The 20,302-nt window shown below is 41.7% G+C and overlaps 1 protein-coding gene and 1 long non-coding RNA gene across 8 annotated transcripts in view; one reads left to right on the top strand and one right to left on the bottom strand.

Annotated features, from left to right (window-relative positions):
* The window catches only part of KIF2A (kinesin family member 2A), a 75,150-nt gene extending 59,903 nt beyond the window's left edge, over positions 1–15,247 (bottom strand). For 3 of the 5 annotated variants that reach the window (XM_036307779.1, XM_036307786.1, XM_036307781.1), the window contains exon 1: positions 15,113–15,247. In XM_036307779.1, coding sequence (XP_036163672.1) covers positions 15,113–15,176 — 64 coding nt within the window. In that variant the 5' untranslated portion in view covers positions 15,177–15,247. The remainder of the gene's footprint in view (positions 1–15,112) is intronic. The other 2 variants (XM_036307780.1, XM_036307782.1) reach the window with 1 other exon arrangement.
* LOC118655682 lies at positions 14,881–19,950 on the top strand. 3 transcript variants are annotated; one of them, XR_004967347.1, is made up of 4 exons: positions 14,881–15,202; positions 15,919–16,376; positions 18,179–18,285; positions 19,746–19,950. It is a non-coding gene; the product is annotated as an uncharacterized LOC118655682 (long non-coding RNA). The 3 variants fall into 3 exon arrangements; XR_004967348.1 differs by lacking the exon at positions 14,881–15,202 and having other exon boundaries at positions 15,561–16,376; positions 18,182–18,285; XR_004967346.1 differs by lacking the exon at positions 14,881–15,202 and having other exon boundaries at positions 15,561–16,376.
* Positions 19,951–20,302: the final 352 nt, after the last annotated feature.

Below are 20,302 nucleotides of genomic sequence, written 5' to 3'. Positions count from 1 at the left end.
CCCAATCCGTTAGTAGTTTGTTCAAATTTATTAAGTTAAAACCTATAATGTTTATTTTTCAAAAATTTTAAAATTAAAAGAAATCTTTCTCTTCTCAACCAGACATAACACAAGCCATCTTGTTTTTCTATACTGGTTATCAAAACCAGAACTTAAAAGGTTTTCATTAGCCCAACCAGTGTAGTGTGGCTCAGTGTGGTTGAGCGTCGACCTACGAACCAGGAGGTCACAGTTCAATTCCTGGTCAGGGCATATGCCCCGGATGCAGGCTGGATCCCCAGTCAGGGCTGTGCAGAAGATAGCCAATCAATGATTCTCTCTCATCATTAATGTTTTTTTCTCTCTCCCCCTTTCCCTTCCTCTCTGAAATTAATAAAAACATATTTTAAAAAGTTTTAATTATATGTCTGGACCTCATAATCATTTTATAAGTTAAACATGTTATCTTTTACAGGCTATTTAACTTCAGAAAAAAACAACAACATTCTACAGGCACAGTATGAACTCCATAATCCAAGCTAGCAAATCTCAAAAACGTATGTTGCATACTGTGTGGACCAGGATATGAGGAAACAGACATTTTTGCAGATAGGAAGGTAACACACTCTCTATGGAAGCAAACTGGCAAGATCTATAAAAATTAAAAATATACAATTCCCTGACCCAGCAATTCATTTCTAGGACTTTATTCTACATATATAGTCATGTACATAAGAAATGACAAAAGTTCAAGATTATTCAATACAGTATTGACTGATAGTAGCTATAGATTGAGCACAATCTAAATTATATATTTAATCACTAATAAAATGCAGTTATGAAAAACAATGAGGCTATTACTTATGTACTCAAAGGTTCTCTAAGATAGTTATTAAATGAAATAAAAATTAAAGAGCACCTGTGTACAATACACCATCTGTAGGGAAAGTTATATGTTTACACATATCTCTATTACATAGATACATATACACAAATACACATTTGCTTAAAAATGCAAAACAAACATCTCTGCACAAATATGCAAGAACCTGGTAATAATGTTATCTGTTAGGAGAAGAACCAGGTAGCTGGAGGACAGGGGTAGGATGGAGACTTTCTAATATATACCCTTTTGCAACTTTATAGAAGTTCAATCAATCAGCTAGAAGTTCATTTAAGCACATAGATTATTAAGCATGTAGAGCTCCTGTGCTAGGCGCTGGGAATACAATGGAACTTGGGTCTAAACAGAGACAATTAAACCGATAATACAATCCTATAAGTGTTCTGACAGAGTAAACAGAGGAGATTCAGAGAACACAGAGTAGGGGAACCATCCTGGTCTAGGAATCAAAGAAGGATGGAAGGTTTAACAGAGGCAAAAGGGAGCAACAGCAGTTAGTTAGGTTAGGTAGAAGTGGAGTGTTCTAAGAAGACTTCAGTGTGTCTGTCTGGAGTGCCTCAAATAATTGGCAAGAAATGAGACTGGAGAGGGGGGTCAGCTTGTTTAGGGTCTAAAGTAAGCTATATTAGAGTTGGGCTTTATCCAAAAAGCAATAGAGGTAGAGGAAATAATCAAAATGTTTATTTAAGCAGGCGTTCAGGAGGTCAGATTTATATGTCTGAAAAGTTATTCTGAAAAGGCAATCTACCAAAGGTGGAGAGACCTATTAAGAATTTGTTGCAACAGTATAGGCAAGATATAATGCTAGCCTGACCAAAGCTATAGAAGAGGGATGGAAAAAGTGTATGGACTGAAGTACTTGAGCAGTTGAATTTAGAGTACCTCATTATAGGATACGAGACTAAGAGAGGACAAGGAGTCAATGAAGCATCTAGGTTAATTTGGGCAATAGGGTAAAAGTGATGAGAGATAATGAAGTAGATTCGGGGGAGTGAGTAATGAGTTCAATATTGGACATGCTAAATTTGAGGTATGTGACATCCAAGGGATTACACACAGTACATGTATGCAGCCAGACTGGGCCGAAGAGAAGCATTTAGAGAGAGAATACTGTGTGAGAAGTTAAGACAGGCCCTGAAGAACACCAACATTTAGAGAATGGAGAAAGAAGCACCTACTTTTACTTACTTTTAGTTAAGAAATGGCTCTTCATGAAACCCAAAAGAGCATGTAAGGTTAAAGGTATCATATGACTCTTAATAAAACTACACCCAACCCTCACTGGTTTGGCTCAGTGGATAGAGCGTCAGCCTGAGGACCGAAGGGTCCCAGGTTCGATTCCAGTCAAGGGCATGTACCTTGGTTGCAGGCTCAGGCCATGGATGGGGCATGTGGTAGGCAACCAATCCATGTGTGTCTCTCACATCAATGTTTCTTTCTGTCTCTCCTTCTCCCTTTCACTCTCTCTAAAAATCAATGGAAAAAATATCCTTGGGTGAACAGAAACAAAATGGAAAAACAAACACAACTATACCCAAACACCATACAAAGAACACATATACACATACACATACTTAGGGCCATATTGTTTGCAGTCAACTCTTTTTAAAAAATATATATATTTTATTGATTTTTTACAGAGAGGAAGGGAGAGGGATAGAGAGTCAGAAACATCGATAAGAGAGAAACATCGATCAGCTGCCTCTTGCACACCCCCCACTGGGGATGTGCCCGCAACCAAGGCACATGCCCTTGGCCGGAACGGAACCCGGGACCCTACAGTCTGCAGGCTGACAACTCTATCCACTGAACCAAACAGGTCAGGGCGGGTCAACTCTTAATATCAGCTATAATGGGTGTGGGGAGTAAAAATGCAACCCATATATTATCCCAAGAACAATTTCATACAAGAGTTTTTGCAAAAATAAAGATCACTCAGTCTAGAGAGGCCCAAATTGATCAATTAAACCAGAGGACCTCCTAGCAAGTTGCTATAATCTGTTATATTTTCCTGACAATATAGCTGCTCATCTAATAAACATTCTTTCACTTGAGAGCGTAAGTACTTGTCTAAATTTTAAAAGGCTTGTAAGCAAGGAGGGGCTAAACTTAGGCAATGGCAGAGAGACTGGAAAAGACCAGAATTTCTTTTCAAAATAAATTATAGAGCCACAGAGCACTTGCATCGAGTGAAACAGATTTTTGATATTCTGTTGCAACTGATATAGTAGCCTTTTCTACAAAAAATTCCTACATTTATTCCTATAAAGGCATGGGATAAAGGGACACACAATGGTCATGCAGCAAATGCCCGAAAGCAATCTATACCACAGAAAGAAAAATGAAAGCATTATTTAAGTAATGTACTGACTTCCAATGTCTGGAACATCCACAGTACACAAAGAATCCTAAAGAAAATTGAGTTTAGAGGCAGACAATCTATGCTATAATGTATTTTCTACTTTATGGGTGACCTTGGACAAGTCAATTTTCTCATTGTAAAAATATAAGCAAGTTTTCTCCAATAGCAGTATTTAATCAGTGAGCTGTCTGTAGTTAAATTCTAAGACTTTCAAATTAGGGCCTCTATTTTGTTCTCATTTCCTAAAAATCATATAGGTAAATCACTATATACATTTTTCTGCAGTAGTCCATAGTAAACTATAGGTTTAAATTTAAACTTAAAAAAAAATTGGAATGCTGTTTGCACTCCCAACATAATTAGACTTCATATGCCTATCTTCCAGCAGGAATTCCCTATAGTTTAACTAAAGCAAGATAAACTCTTGTTCAGATAAATTCAACCCTGGATGATCTCAAGGATGAAGCTTCTAAACAAACTGCTTGGACATTTGTCTTGGCAACTGAACTATAAACTCAAATGTCCACGGACCAAAGTAAAGAAATAGAATGAATCCTCTCACTGCAATACAGCTCATTTAATATAATTTTGTCAGCAAATCCTAAATTTCTCTTATTAACTAGTAGAATAAGCATAACAAAAGTGAAGAAATTTACCTTAACTGAAACTCTTCATGGTTGATTCTCATTCTTAAAGTATTACAAATTCTTGTTATTAATTGGTCCATTATTTCAAGTGTAGCTCTGACTTCGAACAACCTAAAGTTTGGGATACATGTATAACATGTATCCAACCATTACAGCATCATACAGAATAATTTCACCACCCTAAAAATCCACTGTGCTCTGTCTACTATCCCTTACCCCTTCTGAAATCCCTAAAATGCAAATATCACTTAAAGAGATTCTAAACACTGAAATGATGTTCAGAATCTTGAGGATGAAAATGGAAGACAAAAGCCAGGGCAGAAAAAAAAAACAGGCCAAAAATAAGAGCAAAGGAAAGTTAAATGAGAACAATTGCATTTCAAGAATCAAAACATGCCATCCCTTAAAGAGCTGAAGCCAGATCCTTTAAGTACTCTGTTTTTCCCTTCCACTCCTTTCCAAGACTTCGGAGAGGATCTTGGCTAATACACTATAACTGCGTCTTCTTAAGCAGACAAAGCAGGTAGCTCCAGTTTAAGTAAATTCCAAATCTACATGTAAACATTTACTGGTAGTGACTCATACCTTAAACTCATTACTTTTAAGATTTTAGTGGCAAAAACTATATGCAGCCTGAGTTGGATGCTCTTTGATATTACATTGTACACAGGATCTACAGCCCTCTATGAATAGGATTAGCTTGATTAAACAGAACTGAAGAGACTTTATAACCTACACTCAGACTCTCCAAATGTTAAATCCATTCCTTTCAACACATATGTCCTTTATTCAGCATAAGTGATATATCACCATATAGCATCAATTCTGTTAGCAGTGTTCTGTATCTCACTAGTTCCTTAAACGTTGCTCACTCTCCTAGACTGATGCAATCTTACCCTTGCTAGCTCTCATTTTCAGTACTACTCTCCCTCTAATCTATCTCTAAGCACTAGCTAACTCCTATTACTGCTTTTAGGAGATTAAGTGCTACAGCAGTTTCCAAGTGTCCTAGAAATTAATTCCAAGATGCCTTACACCTTACCTTTGTTTCCAAGTCTTTAATAAGGTGCCCTAGATTATCCCTCCTTCCTTATTTTCCTCATCTATCACCTCCTGTCTGCCTATTTTAAATGCCCTTTACTTGACAAGCCCCCCATTTCCAGCTCAGGGACCTCCCAACACGTGCCACATGCATGGAATGCCTCCTTCCCACCCCCTCACCCCCCAATTAATCTACTGGTCATCTTCCTCCGACCATTTAAACTTCACTCTCCAAGAAGTCTTGTCATATCACTGTTAGGAGTTCCTACTTTTTCTAAAATAATGGATCAGAACCGTGGATGCACACTGGAATCACTAGTATATGAGGTGTTTTAAAGTAAAATACTGACCTCTGGGCTCCATTTCAGACCAATTAAAACAATCTCCAGTAAATGTTAATTCAGGTATTGGTGGTGATAGATAGGCGGTTGCTTTTTTTTTTTCAAAGCCCCACAGGTAATTCTGAATGAGCAGCCCCTACTAACCCTATCCAGACTAGAAACAGAACTCCCACAACTACACATTTTCAATATGTTCTCTAAATATATCCATATCCCACACCCCTAAAATACACTTACCACATAGCCTTGACTAATGCATATAATTTAAATACCTGAAATGGGCCTTCATAAGACTTAAACACTATATAGTAGTTTATATACTCTAGCATAGGACGTTCCTCTTCTGTAAAATGGGGACGATACCATCGATCTTACAGGTTTCTCATTTTCTTGTGTGGAAAATCAAACATGATACTGCATATTATACATTTAGCAAAGCAACTGGCTTATCAGGGCACAAATGTTATAGCCCTTCAGGGATTAAGAGTAACACTTGGATTCACTTTTTAAGAAAGAAACAAAATTCAAGTGGTAGTATGGAAGATACAAGTGGTAGTATGGAAGTTATCTGGATGAGGCTGAGTAAACAGCTTCTGGCCAAGAGTTATAATCAGCCCTGGCCAGTATGGCCTCAGTGGTTAGAGTGTTGGCCTGTGCATCAAAGGGTCGAGGGTTCAATTCCCAGTCAGAGGTGTGCAGGAGGCAACCAATCAATGTGTCTCTTTCACATTGATGTTCCTCTCTCCTCCTCCCCTCCCTCCTCCCCCTTTTACTCTCTCTTGCAATGGAAAAAATATCCTTGGGTGAGGATCAACAAAAACAAAACAAAAGTTACAATAAAAAAAGGGTCATTATTTGACCCATGTAGACACAGAAAATTTTACCATAAGTATGTCCCATCATCATCCTGTCTTTCCTCTAAAAAATTTTATATAGGTGAAATCTGGTTAAAATTCATGCCAAAATCAATAAAAACCTTGAGAAAAAGTCTTTGAAAGTAACTAAAAGAGAGCCCAGGGTGGTGTCTGATTCTTTTAGTCCCTCGGCCACCCTATGTGGAGAGGTTGTTTCCAAGTTACACAGAAGCACCAGCAGCTGGCTGAATCTGTTTTCATGCTCTGCTTTCCTTGGTCCCTGTGTTTACAAGCACCCTAACCCAGGATTATCTAGGGAGAAACCTGCTGCCAGTAGCTGGTCTGCCAGAAACTTAGAACTGAATAAACCTTCTCCTTTACCGTAGCTATCAAAACAAAGATTAAACATTATAAAGTTAAAACTCAAATGGGTATTAGAGAATAGAAAATAGACCAGTAATGACAAATAAGGCCAATTTCAATTGACTGACAGGGGCTACCAGGACTGGCGGTAATTATATTAACCAGTTAACTGCCATTATATTTTGAATTTAATTAAAAAAGGTCCGCTGCTTGCGTCTACTGACACTTATGGCGTACAAATGGTTAAAAATTCTGAGGCTGAATGTGGGTTCATCTGGAAAGCACACCATGAGAAATAATGAATACTGATCACGGGTAGAGGAGGTAAAAGGGACAGCATGTATGGCATATATTTGCTATCCAGAAGACATGTCATAACTTCAGGACTAAAGAGCCTAACCTAAAGAGGAAAGTAATAATGATGTACACAGAGAATGGCAGTATGAATCCATCATTTATTCAGTTGCTTTTGAGGGCAGAAATTGTGTGTGCCTTATTCTTTTTTTGTATCTCCAACACCTGTCAGAATACCTGATTATATAATAGGCTGTTAATAAAACTTCATTTAATTAAATGTGCAGTAAGAAAACAGAAATATGAGATCCCATAATTTTGTAATATGGTACAATCATTTAAGGTCTATTCACCAAAATACCCTTACTCACACCCCAAGTAAATGCCCATTTGACTGCAAACTTGATTGCAGAGGGTAGTGAGAAAAATAAGTAGTATGAAAAATGAAAAAGCCCCAGGAGAAGATTAGCCTTAAAAGCATGACTTTTAAAAGGGACACTTCTGTCCTCATTTTACTCTCAGGAGATAGTAACAAAACTTAAGGTTAATCAACAATGAAATGATACATTTTGTTTTAAATTTTCACTACACAAATCCCAAGGACCATGAACTTGAATTTATATAGCTTTCTATATTAAATACATGGCACAGCATTGCCGGGAGCCGGTCCATGCTTGCTGTTTCAAGGGACCTGGCATATATGGCATACTGTTCTTAATATGTTTGCTCACCTTCTTGGCACTATGTGTTTTAACCAAGGTCTCTGAGAAAGGTTGTTTCCCCAGGTAGGGATTTTCCCCTGAAGTTAGGGAGGGAATAAAACCTCTTAACTAAGTGCCAGGTGGGTAATTAATCACTTTAACTACGAACAATCATGCTTAAGCTACATAATCTTTACTCCCTGGAATGGAGATAAGAAACGCCCTAACCTTTGTAATAGAGATTGATAGGATTGAACCAACTGGTATAAATACAGATGTAACAAGACAGCAGGACACAGAACTTAGAACACAGAACTTAGAATACAGAGCTTAGAACACAGAACTAAGAAGACAGAACCTACAGACAGAAGAACTTCGCTGAAGAGAACATGGCAAAAGATCCTGGACTGAACCTGACTACAGAAATTGGCAAGAGAACCTGACTAGAACCTGACTAGAACCTGGCTACTGAACCTGCCTGGAGAACCTAGCAAGAGAACATGGACACAGAACCTGGCTGGAGAACCTGGCTGGAGAACCTAGCAAGACAACTGGCCACAGAACCTGGCTGGAGATCCTAACCAGAACTTTGCTGGAGATCCAGACCAGAACTTGGCTGGAGATCCTGGCTAGGCTGCTGATCAACTGAATGCTGTCTCCGTGTCCTTCCTTCTTCGCCGACTCCATCCACACCTTTGGGGACCCCTGGACCTGCTGGGGTAAGAAGACAGAACGAAGAGAGATGGAACCTAGGCACAGAACCTACACAAAACGTTCTCTAGAGACAGAAGAACTTCGCTGGAGAGAACATGGCAAAAGTTCCTGGACAGAAACTGGCCTCAGAACCTAGAGACAGAACCTAGCGAGAGAACATGGCAAAAGATCCTGGACTGAACCTGACTACAGAAATTGGCAAGAGAACCTGACTAGAACATGGCTACAGAACCTGGCTGGAGAACCTGGAGAACCTAGCAAGAGAACATGGACTCAGAACCTGGCTGGAGATCCTAAGGAGAACCTCTCTGGAGATCCTGGCTAGGATGCTCATCAACTGAACACTGTCTCCGTGTCCTTCCTTCTTCGCCGACTCCATCCACACCTTTGGGGACCCCTGGACCCGCTGGGGTTGGACCCCGGCACAGCATGAACTATGTGTAATCAAGCACCTAAATGTTTAATATGGTGAGATTCTAATGTCTATTTTCACTCAGGTACTATAATAAGATCGGTATTACTTTTATCAAAAGAGTTGGTATGTGATGGAAGGGCAACCTAAACTATACTTGCTCCACAACTGGTCCAGAAAAGTGAAAATTAGTTTTATCCAGGGCTTAAAAATTATATCTATTAAGATCATAACTATGATCTCAAAACAAACACTTTCAAAGATTACTTTAGGTTATAGGACAGAAGGGTTAAAATCAAAGAGAGCTGAATAAAAAAATTAAGCTTTGCAAAAGATTCATGTAATTTTAATGATATACTTGTGACTAGAAAGAATGGGTCCAGATGATCTCTCAAAGAATACTGGATTTTCCACACTCACGCCTTGATCCCTGGTTGAACAGACACGTTAACTGGCTCTTTGCTATTTTTTTCCAGTTTTAAAAGTATGACACATAAAACAAGTTGATACACAGCCAACCTTTCACTAGAGTTCCAAAATTTTTGTCATGAGAATAAAGTGACTGAGTAATGAATACAGATTCCTAGCTTTCTGTGGCAATTCTGGAAGCAACTAATGGCTAATAATTGAAAAGAGCTTTAAAGGCTGAGAACTTTGCTGAATCTCAATTCTTATAGTCAGAATTCAGTTTGTCTCACCAATTTGGCAAATTTTAAGCAATGTTATCTACTGTAGGTTTTCTGAGCCTCTGGTGGTAGTAGGGAAAAAAAATTTTACTACAGGAGCTTTTGTATCTCAAAGAAACAAAACAAAAGGCCCTGACTAGGTGTCTCAGTTGATTGGAGAGTCATTCTGTACAGCTAAAAGGTTGTGGGTTCGGTTCCCAGTCCGGGCACAAACCTAGATTATGAGTTCCTGGCATGAACAAGAGGCAACTGATCAATGTTTCTCTCACACTGATGTCTGTCTGTCTGTCTGTCTGTCTCTCTCCCTCATCAATAGAACATATGCTCAAGGTGAGGATTAAAAAACAAATAAAAACAATAGTATATAACTTCATATCATCAACAGTAAACATTTGCCTGCACTTAAAGGGAGAGCTAGGAGTGAATGTACTTATTAGTCTTTGGTCCAGGCTATGCCCTTTATTAATCAAGTCATCTTGGCAAATAATTCAACCTTAGATGAACTTGTATAATGATGAATCTACTAGCTTCCTACCCTGCTTATCTCATATTGTTTCGATGAGGATACAATTAGATAACGTGTTTGAAAAACTATGAAGGCCTAACAAATACATATATGGATCCATCATGTAAAAGGAAATTATTAATCCACAAATTCCCCCATTCCACTCACTCCATCATCATCAATAACGTAACTGTCCCTAAACAACTATATTGCTTAATGGTTTATTTATTAACTAAATTCATAAAATCTATTCTCTAAAAGCCCATATAATGATTTGTAAAGATGAATTAGCAGAAGAATAAATGTGGCAAAGTAGGTAGAGAATAGGGCATTTAAAATCTTTTCTAAAGATTGCCTGTCCTATGTGCCACGATCTTCAATGAGTCCTTTGGAATCTTTAATTTCCTGTGGATTTCAGGTGCTTAATCAAAGCACTCTTTTCACCAATGTTTAATTAAGGAATGTTTAAAGAGGAATATTTTCCTCCCACAATTTTGGGTTTTGTGACCTTCTAACCATACCACACCACTTTTTATCAGATTATTCCAATTGGCCTCTACAAAACTGCTCTCTGGTGGCTTTTCCATGAATGAGAAGCAATTTCCTACATCTTGATTGGGCTGTAGAAAGCTATATAGTGGTTCCCAAATAACTGAGAATTCTCTCTTTACTGTAGCAATTCTTGATAGTCTGGTTTCTGTATAAATCTTGGAAAGTCACTTACGGTTACTTGGGACTGAGTTTCCACATTTATAAAAGTACTAGATTAACTCCAAGGATCTTTCTGGTTGAAATAGTCTATTATTCTCTTCAGATCACATATGTTAATACTGTGACTAAGAGAGCCCAAGAACAATCCCATCTTAATTAAAGCTTCTAAAAATTCAAAATATTTCTCATCCCTCCTCTAGTCCCAAAAGGATAGTCACAGCTACTGTGGAACATTTAAAAAATGTTTTAATAGTGCAGTTTAAAATTTCCCAATAAAGACTATCTTGCCACACAATAGTTAAGATTGTAATTTAGGTTTTAGTCACTGGATTCTAAAAAGGAATTGAATCATAAAGATAATAGGAAGTCATATATAAGAAAAGCAATTATGCATGAGTGTCCATTTCCAGAAACCAGTCTCATTTCATACCATGTTATCTCCTGTAGCTGGGAGCAATCTCAGAAGTCCAAGCCTAACCTCTGTCACATCTAACCTTAAAATACCATAAGTCAGATTCGCCTTATCAGATCACTCAATTTCAGCCAACTCTTGGGATTCTGAACTAAAAGGCCTGTATGGGGTGTGGGGGGCTAGAGCAGGGAGGTGGCAACACAGGATGAGCATACGTGGAGGATTTCACTTCCTTGTAAGAGTTCATCTGAATTAAAATAATGTTGGGCCGAAACCGGTTCGGCTCAGTGGATAGAGCGTCGGCCTGTGGACTGGAAGGTCCCAGGTTCGATTCCGGTCAAGGGCATGTACCTGGGTTGCGGGCATATCCCCAGTCGGAGATGTGCAGGAGGCAGCTGATCGATGTTTCTCTCTCATCGATGTTTCTGACTCTCTATCTCTCTCCCTTCCTCTCTGTAAAAAATCAATAAAATATATTTTAAAAATATATATTTAAAATAATGTTGGATGCCCAGCTCGATCTCAGGTATGGGGTGCGCAGGAGGCAGCCGATCAGTGGCTCTCATCATTGATATTTCTCTTTCTTTCCCTCTGCATTCCTCTCTGAAATCAATAAAAAAATATATTTAAAAAATATTTGAAAACCAAAAACCCAATAATGAATGATTTACTAAAAAACTACATGCAAAGAACTCTGCTAGGCACATGGGGGATACACAAATGAATTCAGGGAATTTAAGAATCAATTAGTATTTTAATCCTATAACACACTGTTTGAAATGAGTGTGGGTAGCCTGCCATCTTTCTATTGCATTCTCCACTCCATCCCTTCTCTAGTGCAGTTTGAAACAATATTAAGATAAATAAACCAGCCCTGGCTGGTTTGGCTCACTGGATAGAGCGTCGGCCTGGAGACTAAAGGATCCCAGGTTCGATTCCGGTCAAGGGCATGTACCTTGGTTGCGGGCACATCCCCAGTAGGGGGGTGTGCAGGAGGCAGCTGATCGATGCTTCGCTCTCATCGGTGTTTCTAACTCTCTATCCCTTTCCCTTCCTCTCTGTAAAAAATCAATTAAATATATTTTTTAAAAAAGATAAATAAACCAAAATAGTAATACTTAAGGAAATATGCTGTTTCATGAGTGATATAAAATGATTTAGGAATTCAAAGGCTAACTGGCCATCTGGTTTTAGTAACTAGTGAAGACTTACTGGGATTAGTTTTGAGCAAGGTCTTGAAAGATAGGAATAAATCCATTTTAGTTTACCTGTTTGCCCTTGGAATATGTTTTATTAATAAAGAGCATCACAGATGGGAAAAGCGTACTCTAAAACAAGGACAAAGATCACCATTAGCAAGCATCAAGTCACCAGTTAATAGCAGCCCTTCTTCACTAGTGATTTCCATTGTCTCATGCAATCACACAATGGCAATAGTGCTCATCCAACTACAAAGTTTATTTTTGTTACAATAACCACTAGTGTTTTTGCCAAATACAGATCTGCTATTTAAAAGAGGAAACAAAACAGTTTCTTTAAAGTGAAAAAGGCAAAGCTTAAGGGGAATCGCCCAAAAATCAATTTCCACTGTGAAACACTACCATCCAATGCAAATAATCATTCTCTTCCAGTTCTCTACTTAATTTTTACCTCCCATCAAATACCATCATGCATCTGAGGTGCACAAAGATGCACATGACTATAGGTTACGATAATACACACTGTAATGACTTCCATTATTTCTCATGGGCAAACTGTTTTGAAATCTGACTTCAGGTTACTAGCACTTATGTACAAACACAAAGCTCGTACATGCCTGAGTTTCCAGTGAAGGTAGAAGATGAAGGCTGAAAGAGTATTACAAGCCTCTATCCTAGAACCCTAAGGCAGGGGTGGGCAAACTTTTTGACTCGAGGGCCACAATGGGTTCTTAAACTGGACGGGAGGGCCGGAACAAAAGCATGGATGGAGTGTTTGTGTGAACTAATATAAATTCAAAGTAAACATCATTACATAAAAGGGTACGGTCTTTTTTTTCAATAGTTTTATTCATTTCAAACGGGCCAGATCCGGCCCATAGTTTGCCCACGGCTGACCCTAAGGGAACCAAAATTGTTTCAAGTTCCATATGTTTAAGTAAAAAGACATTAATTCAGATCTCTCTCTCCACCCCCCCCCCCCACACACACACCCCTTCCAAATGTCATGATCCTGTTTGCTTTTTTCTAATAGATGTTAAATAAACACCTAACAGTGGTTCTCAACCTTCTGGCCCTTTAAATACAGTTCCTCATGTTGTGCCCCAACCATAATATTATTTTCGTTGCTACTTCATAACTGTAATGTTGCTACTGTTATGAATCGTAATGTAAATATCTGATATGCAGGATGGTCTTAGGCAACCCCTGTGAAAGGGTCGTTCGACCGCCAAAGGGGCCACGACCCACAGGTTGAGAACCGCTGAATAGTGAAAGACTTAGAATGTAAAGAACTTACACATTTTATTTAACTCCAAAATTTTATTTTAAATATATTTTTATTGATTTCAGAGAGGAAGGGAGAGGGAGAGAGAGAGAAACATCAATGATGAGAGAGAATCACTGGCTGCCTGGGCACCCCTGCAACTGGGGATGGAGCCTGCAACCAGGCCCTGTGCCCTTGACTGACTGGAATCTAGTCTGGGACCCTTCAGTCAGCAGCCAAGGCTCCATCCACTGAGTCAAACCAGCCAGGGCCACTCCAAAATTTTAAATAATATTCCTTCTCTTACTTCCGCTGGTATACAGTGAGCCCACATTCACCTAAGAAATGACAGTAACAGCACCGCTTAAGGAAAGTCATGTGAAGATAGTAATATAAAGAAACCCCAACCCAACTAAAGGAAACATCGCTTTCTTACTCCTGTCACTGGTAACTTCTAAAGCTCTAAGTGGTATAATTGATCTTTTCACATACAGGATAATGATGCTCCCAGTCGTTAATACAAATTATCTCAAATATGACCAAGGAAAAAAAATCGTTAACTGTATCGGTCTTCCAATACATCACAAATACCTGGTTAAAAAATCAATCTAGTTTCACATGACTTGGTCAAACTTGGTAGAAACCAAGAGGGTGGGGATGCGACAGCAGCATGACCACGGACAGGGCTAGCGAACAATAAGCCGTGAATTAAAGGTACGGGTCTGAGGCAGACGGAGTCAGGAGCACCGCACACCTCCAAGTCTTCCTCTGCGTTCCCTCCTTGGCAACAGAAACGACTTCCAGGCCTGGCCGGCGTCTCACTCCTCACCCCCCACCCCGCGCCGGTGACAGAAAACCTGTTCCCAAGAGGAGCCCACAGGAAGATGCAGGCGCCTCGGCCTTGGTTTCTCTCTAACCGGGCAGGTACCTGCACCCGGCCTTACACTTTCCCCCGGGTTCCCTCTCCCGAGGGTGAAAGCACCCACACCCAGTCGCCCACCCCCACCCCCACCCCGTCAGGAGTCCTCGCACGAGAAGCTCATGGAACACTTCTGTCCCCTGCTCCCCACCCTTATTCACGGCCGAGCACGACACTCTCCGCATCCTTCTTCCAAGGGAGGGACCAGCGAAACAGGAGGCCTGTTGGGGAAACGGACGCCGCGGAGCGCTGACCACCGCACCGCAGTTCAAACGCACGGGGCTGGCCTCCTCTCTCGGCCTCGGCCCCACGGGGTCCCCTAAATACCGAGATCACTCGCCTCCGCGCCCTCCCCAACCCCCAGGCCTCGGAGACGAGGCCGGAAAATGAGAAGAACCGGGTGAAGCGCGAGGGCGGGTCATCCCGCACCGAGACCGCAGCCCCATCCCCACCCCGGACTGGAGTCCCCGGGGAGGATGGAGATCGCGGGAGAAGCGAGGGGCCCCGGCTCGGGACCCGGTACCGCGCCCCCAAAGACTCGGCCCGCGACACCCGGGCCTTCCGCGCCGGCCTCCCCGGCCCAGCCCCCCGCCCCCAGCCCGCGGCACTGCGGCGGCACTGACGGTGCACCCTGCGCCGACCTCACTAGCACACACGCCACACACAAAAGCGCCGCGGCCGCCGCCTTCCCGCCCCCACAGCCCGGCGGAGCAATCAATGGGGCGGCCGGCGGCCAGCGCCCGCGTCCCTCGGCCGCACACCCGACTGCCGGACCCGGCCGGCCGGGGCGGCGGCGCCGCTCACCATCGCTCCGCTTGATCTCCACGTAAATGCCGATCTGGATCTTGCCGAAGTTGGCCGTTGCCATCACCTCATCTGGAGCAGCGGCCGCGGGTCGGGGGAGGGGGACGGGAGGGCGGAAAAGGCGGGGAGGGGGCGGGGTGGGTGCGGGAGGGGGAGCGGTTGCCCGCGGCCGCGCTGGCCCTGGCGACAGCGTGAACGCGAGCGGGGGCCGCGAGGCGCAGCGGCGGGCGGGCGGGCAGGCAGGCGGAGGCCCCGGTCCTGCGGGCCGGCGGGGAGACGCGCACGCCGGGACGTCGGGGTGAAGCCGGGGCAGGGGCGTCGGGAGGCGCGGGTTAGAGTGGGAGGGCCCGCGCCGCCCGCCTTAAGCCGACGCGGGGGGGGCGGGGGGGGCGGGGAACCGCGCGCCTGCGCAGAGCGCGCCTCCGCGCCTCTTCCTCCTCGGCGGGCCTTTCCCGGCTGCCTCGGGGCGGCCCCGCCCAGCGCCGCGGCGGGACTGGCGGGCGGGCGGCGGCTGCGGCTGGGCGGGCGGAGGCGGGAGCGGAGCGCGCGCGGCCCGGCCCCCAACGAGCCGGCGTCGAATTTGATTTTAGCGCGCGGTCTGGAAGGGGCGGCAGCCCGCGCGCCGCGGCCTTCCCCGCTCTGCGGCCTCCAGGCCTTGGCGCTCTTGCGGGAATGGGTCAGGGCCTGTGGTTCCAGGGCTCTCCCAGTGGAGCAGGGGCTAAGGGGTACGAATGTCGGGGCGTAGGGGCCGACCAGTTGACCGCACGGGCGCAGTTTCATCCTCGCGTCGCTCTGTTGGCTTTTAGAGGCGACCAGCCCCGTAGCTGAGCCAGGTTTCCCACCCAGTGATGGACGAAGGGAAGAAACACCTTTGAGGGGTCGCCATCCTCAGTCGGAGGGATGACCCGCTTCTTCCTGGCCGGGCTTTATACTCCTGGACACTCGCAAAAAAACCCCGTGGGGGCGCAGCCTCTACTGCTCCACGTGCGATGCCTCCATGGCCGGGCTCCTGCCTCTGCCGTAGGGTTCCTGACTGTTTGCCCCTGGCCCATAAAGCCATAACTGTGACTCAAGGACCGAGGGCAGACACTGAGGTTGACACCGAGGTATGTGCCTTTTCTTCAGAGTCACTTGACCAGTTTGATCACATCAGCAGTGGAGAGCAAGACTCCCCAGCTGGAAGGCCGTGCGGACGGGGACCATGGAAACTGTTGACACCACCGTGCAGTGCAAAAACCAACACGCTGTGCCTTTTGTTTCCAGGGTTGGGACTTGATAGGCGGAAGCACACTTTTTGGGCCTTACTTTCTCTAGTCATTGTTAATATATCTGTAATAATAACGAAAAAATAGACACTTTTAAAAATATGAAACGGGAAACTGGATATGTATGTGTTAAGTGCACACAACCTGGAGTTTTCAGCCTAATATAAGTGATCAAGTCAAGTAGACTAAAAAAAAATAGTTGAAAGGCTAATGTTGCATCTGTAATTTAAACACTGAGGGCATACTTGTCAAAAGAACACTTTCTTCATCCTAAAGTAGGAATAACTTCTGTGGAAAAAACAGACAGGCAATGGGAAGACAACTGAGAAAATAACTTATTTCACATTCCAGAAATGACATTACTGTAAATCTCACTTCAAGTCCTCTTTCAAAATAGGATTTGACCAAACCAAGTTTTTATTTTTCAGTTTTTAAAAATCTTAGGAGTTTTATCTGAACTCTTTGAGTTTCCAGTCCAGTAGAATTCATTCTCTTATGTTTCTGTGACTGAAGTATAAAGCATCTATTTGCTTGCAAATTATTTAAAGAGTGCGAAGAACCTGACCGGGAATCTAACCATGACTTCCTGGTTCATAGGTCGAAGCTCAACCACTGAGCCATGCGGACTGGGCCATCAGTTTATTTTGTTCATTAGATTCCACATAAGAGTGAGATCATGCAATACTTTTCTTTCTCTGCCTGGCTTATTTCACTTAGCACAATACTCTCCAGGTCCCTCCATGCTGTTTCAAAGGGTAAGAGGTCCTTCTTTTTTATTGCTGCATAGTATCCCATAGTGTAAATGTACCACAGTCTTATATAGCATCCAAACTATAACCTGAAGGCACAGGTGCTATTTGAAACAAGCTATTGAGTAAACACATGTCCGTGTTTTCAAACTGGGGAATTTTTTAAAGAAGTGATTTATTTTTCTGAGAGTATAGAAGCAGTTTCCTGTAAATCATATTAGTCCTGAAGGGACTGTAGCAGGAGTGGCCACAAGCCTTGTGGCATTTGTAAGAGTTGCAATTGAAGGACTAGGTAGTACCATGGTTGAAAGGGTGATTATTAAGAAAATGGGTGAAGACTATCTGTTGAAAAGAAAGCACAAACTACCAGCTGGCCTCAGAGAATCCAAGAAGGTTTAGTTTATGGTTTTGAAAATGGCCTGGCTATAACTGTGACAAAATCAGAGTAGTTCAAAGAGGAGTAAATAGATCCCACAGACGTTTTAGGAAGGTGGTTTAGGTGGAACATTGACATGGCCAGTTGCTGCAACTATGACATATTTATCAGTAACTGTCCAGGAATTTAAAAACCTTCAGAAAAAGACTGTTGAAGAACAACCAGATGAATGTGTACACATACTGAATATTAGAAATAGTAAGTAATTATCAATTTTATTAGGTCTGATAATGATATTATGATTTTCTTTTTTAAAAAGTTTTTATTTTTTGAAGATATTCACAGGCGCTTACATAACACACACAAAACTACATTGACTTTTATTCAAGTGGTGGGATCATGACTCTTTTTAAAATCTTTAATAGAGGTAGAGTTTTCAGTCTTTACAAGTTGAAGGGTGATACAAAGATGTCACCTGTCCTGGAAAGGAAATATTTGAAAATCACAAGTATTCCATAAATGAGTGGCAAAGACTGCTAGGTATCATCTGCCTCCCTTGACTTAGTGTGGCCATATGATTGCATTCTGGCCAATGGAATGTTAGTAGAATTAATTGTACCCTTTCAAGCCATCAAACCTTCCATGCATTTTCTTATTTTCTTTCCTTATCTCTCAGCAGCAGGACAAGACTCCTAGAAAAGAGTTGAGCCAAAAACTGGATGGAGTCTGGATCCCTAAATAACTGCTCTTCTCTCCATTGAACTTCAATGCACCACAAAATGAGTAAGAAGCACATTTTGTTGTGTTAAACCACTAACATTTTGGAATTATTACAGAAGTTAGTCTACCATGACTATATAAGTCACCACCAAAATTTGAGATTATTAAATGATAACAGAAAGTGGTGGTTTGAATAGGACCAAAAGAATTCTCACAGGTTAGGCTTCCTAGGAAGCAGACTCTGAAGCAGAGATTAGCATGTAGGAAATTCACTGTGAAGTGTCTTTGGGATCGACACCTTTGGGATAGTAAAGAAGCAGGACTGGGCAGAAGGAGAAGTTGACCTGTGCAGCAGGGACAACAAAGGCCTCTGTGAATTCCATGGGTAGCTTTAGAGCTAGGATGTTCTTTCAGACTTGTCTTAAGTTGAGAAGAGGGGACAATTGTATCTTGCAAATGGCCAGTTTTTGCATATGGGCACCCCTTGGGGAAGAGGAGTGGAACTTGGGTGAGGCAGCTTCCTTTGGTGGTGAGCAATCCCGGAGGGAGAATTCAGTTGTGAGCCCTCAGTAGCCAAAACTCCTGCAACCATGGAAATGAGTGTCTTGGTCATAAAGGTGGATCTGGGCAGTGCAACACACATCCACTTGAGGGATATTCAAGAAGCTGGTTTGTGAGGGGCAATATGCTTCTAATGAATAGGCTGAAGAGCTATATATTATTTATGAAAAAGACTTCCTACTAGGGCCAAGAGATAAGTAAAGTTTGTATTACATGCCAAGGAATTTAAGAAAATAATTAATATCAAGATACCAGGAGATGGTAGATAGAAGAAGCAAGAGAATCTTCCTTGAGGTTCTAATTGAGAGGGAGACTTGACTAAAGATAAGCACAAGAAAGAAAATACAGCTTCCAATGTTTCCCTTCACTGGCTTTCTGATGATGCTAATCAGTTTCATTGAAAACCAGTTGGAGGCTGGTAAAATTATCAAAAGGAGGTTCACTGAGGTTTTAAAAACTTGATTCTTAATAAATTTTTAAAGATGGCAATCTTTCCCTTAATGAATCTTTATTATTTGCTGCAAGGGGATAGAAAAGCTGCCTAAAGATAAACTCCACAGGAAACCTAACTATGCCTTGGCCATGGCCCTTGCTCAAATATTTCATAGGAAAGTGTTCCATTAAAAAAGAAAAGTATCTCAAAAAAAAAAAAAAAAAAAAAAAGATAAACTCCATTTGGAACTTAAGTCTAATGTTTTTTTTGGAAAATATATTTTATTGATTTTTTACAGAGAGGAAGGGAGAGGGATAGAGAGAAACACTGATGAGAGAGAAACATCAATCAGCTGCCTTCTGCACATCCCCTACTGGGGATGTGCCCGCAACCAAGGTACATGCCCTTGACCGGAATCAAACCTGGGACTCTTCAGTCTATAGGCCTATGCTCTAGCCACTGAGCCAAACTGGTCAGGGCTTAAGTCTAATGTTTTAAAATTACATTGTGAACTCTGCTTGCTTCACAGAGCCTGAGTGAGTGAGGGGTAGATTGATTGAAGGCAACATTGCCTCAGGAGTAACAAAAGAACTTGTGATGGAGTATGTACCTTTCCCCTTGAAGTTATCAACATACCACCAAAACAAGAAGAGTAATACAATTATCATCTGTACTCCCACCATCCCTTATTAATAACTAATACTTAGTTAATAAATAAAAATAAATATTTTATTCATAGTCCAATGATCTTTTTTACTTACAAGTATTTTTATTTTTATCTTTACTGTCAAGATTTTAGATGCTCTTATAATATTGCTTATTAGAGAAATGAGAAAACTAATTCTTTTAGAGAACAAGAGCATTTAGAATTTTGAGAGCCCAGATGCATTCCCAAAAGCTTAATTATTAATCTTTTAAAGTAGTTCTGGGATTAAAAGTCATACTTATAATAAAACTCTTTCAATTTATCTATTTTTTTAATTTTTAAAGCTTAAAACTTACAAGTATTTAAAAAAAACTTTTAAAATAAAAAATCATTGGTTGGAATCATGCTCAAGCATAATCTCATGACTACCTTTCTAATCA

Source organism: Myotis myotis, unplaced genomic scaffold (genome assembly GCF_014108235.1).
Source record: "Myotis myotis isolate mMyoMyo1 unplaced genomic scaffold, mMyoMyo1.p scaffold_m19_p_5, whole genome shotgun sequence".
Classification (NCBI taxonomy): Eukaryota; Metazoa; Chordata; class Mammalia; order Chiroptera; family Vespertilionidae; genus Myotis; species Myotis myotis.
This window is presented reverse-complemented; position numbering and strand designations above follow the sequence as displayed.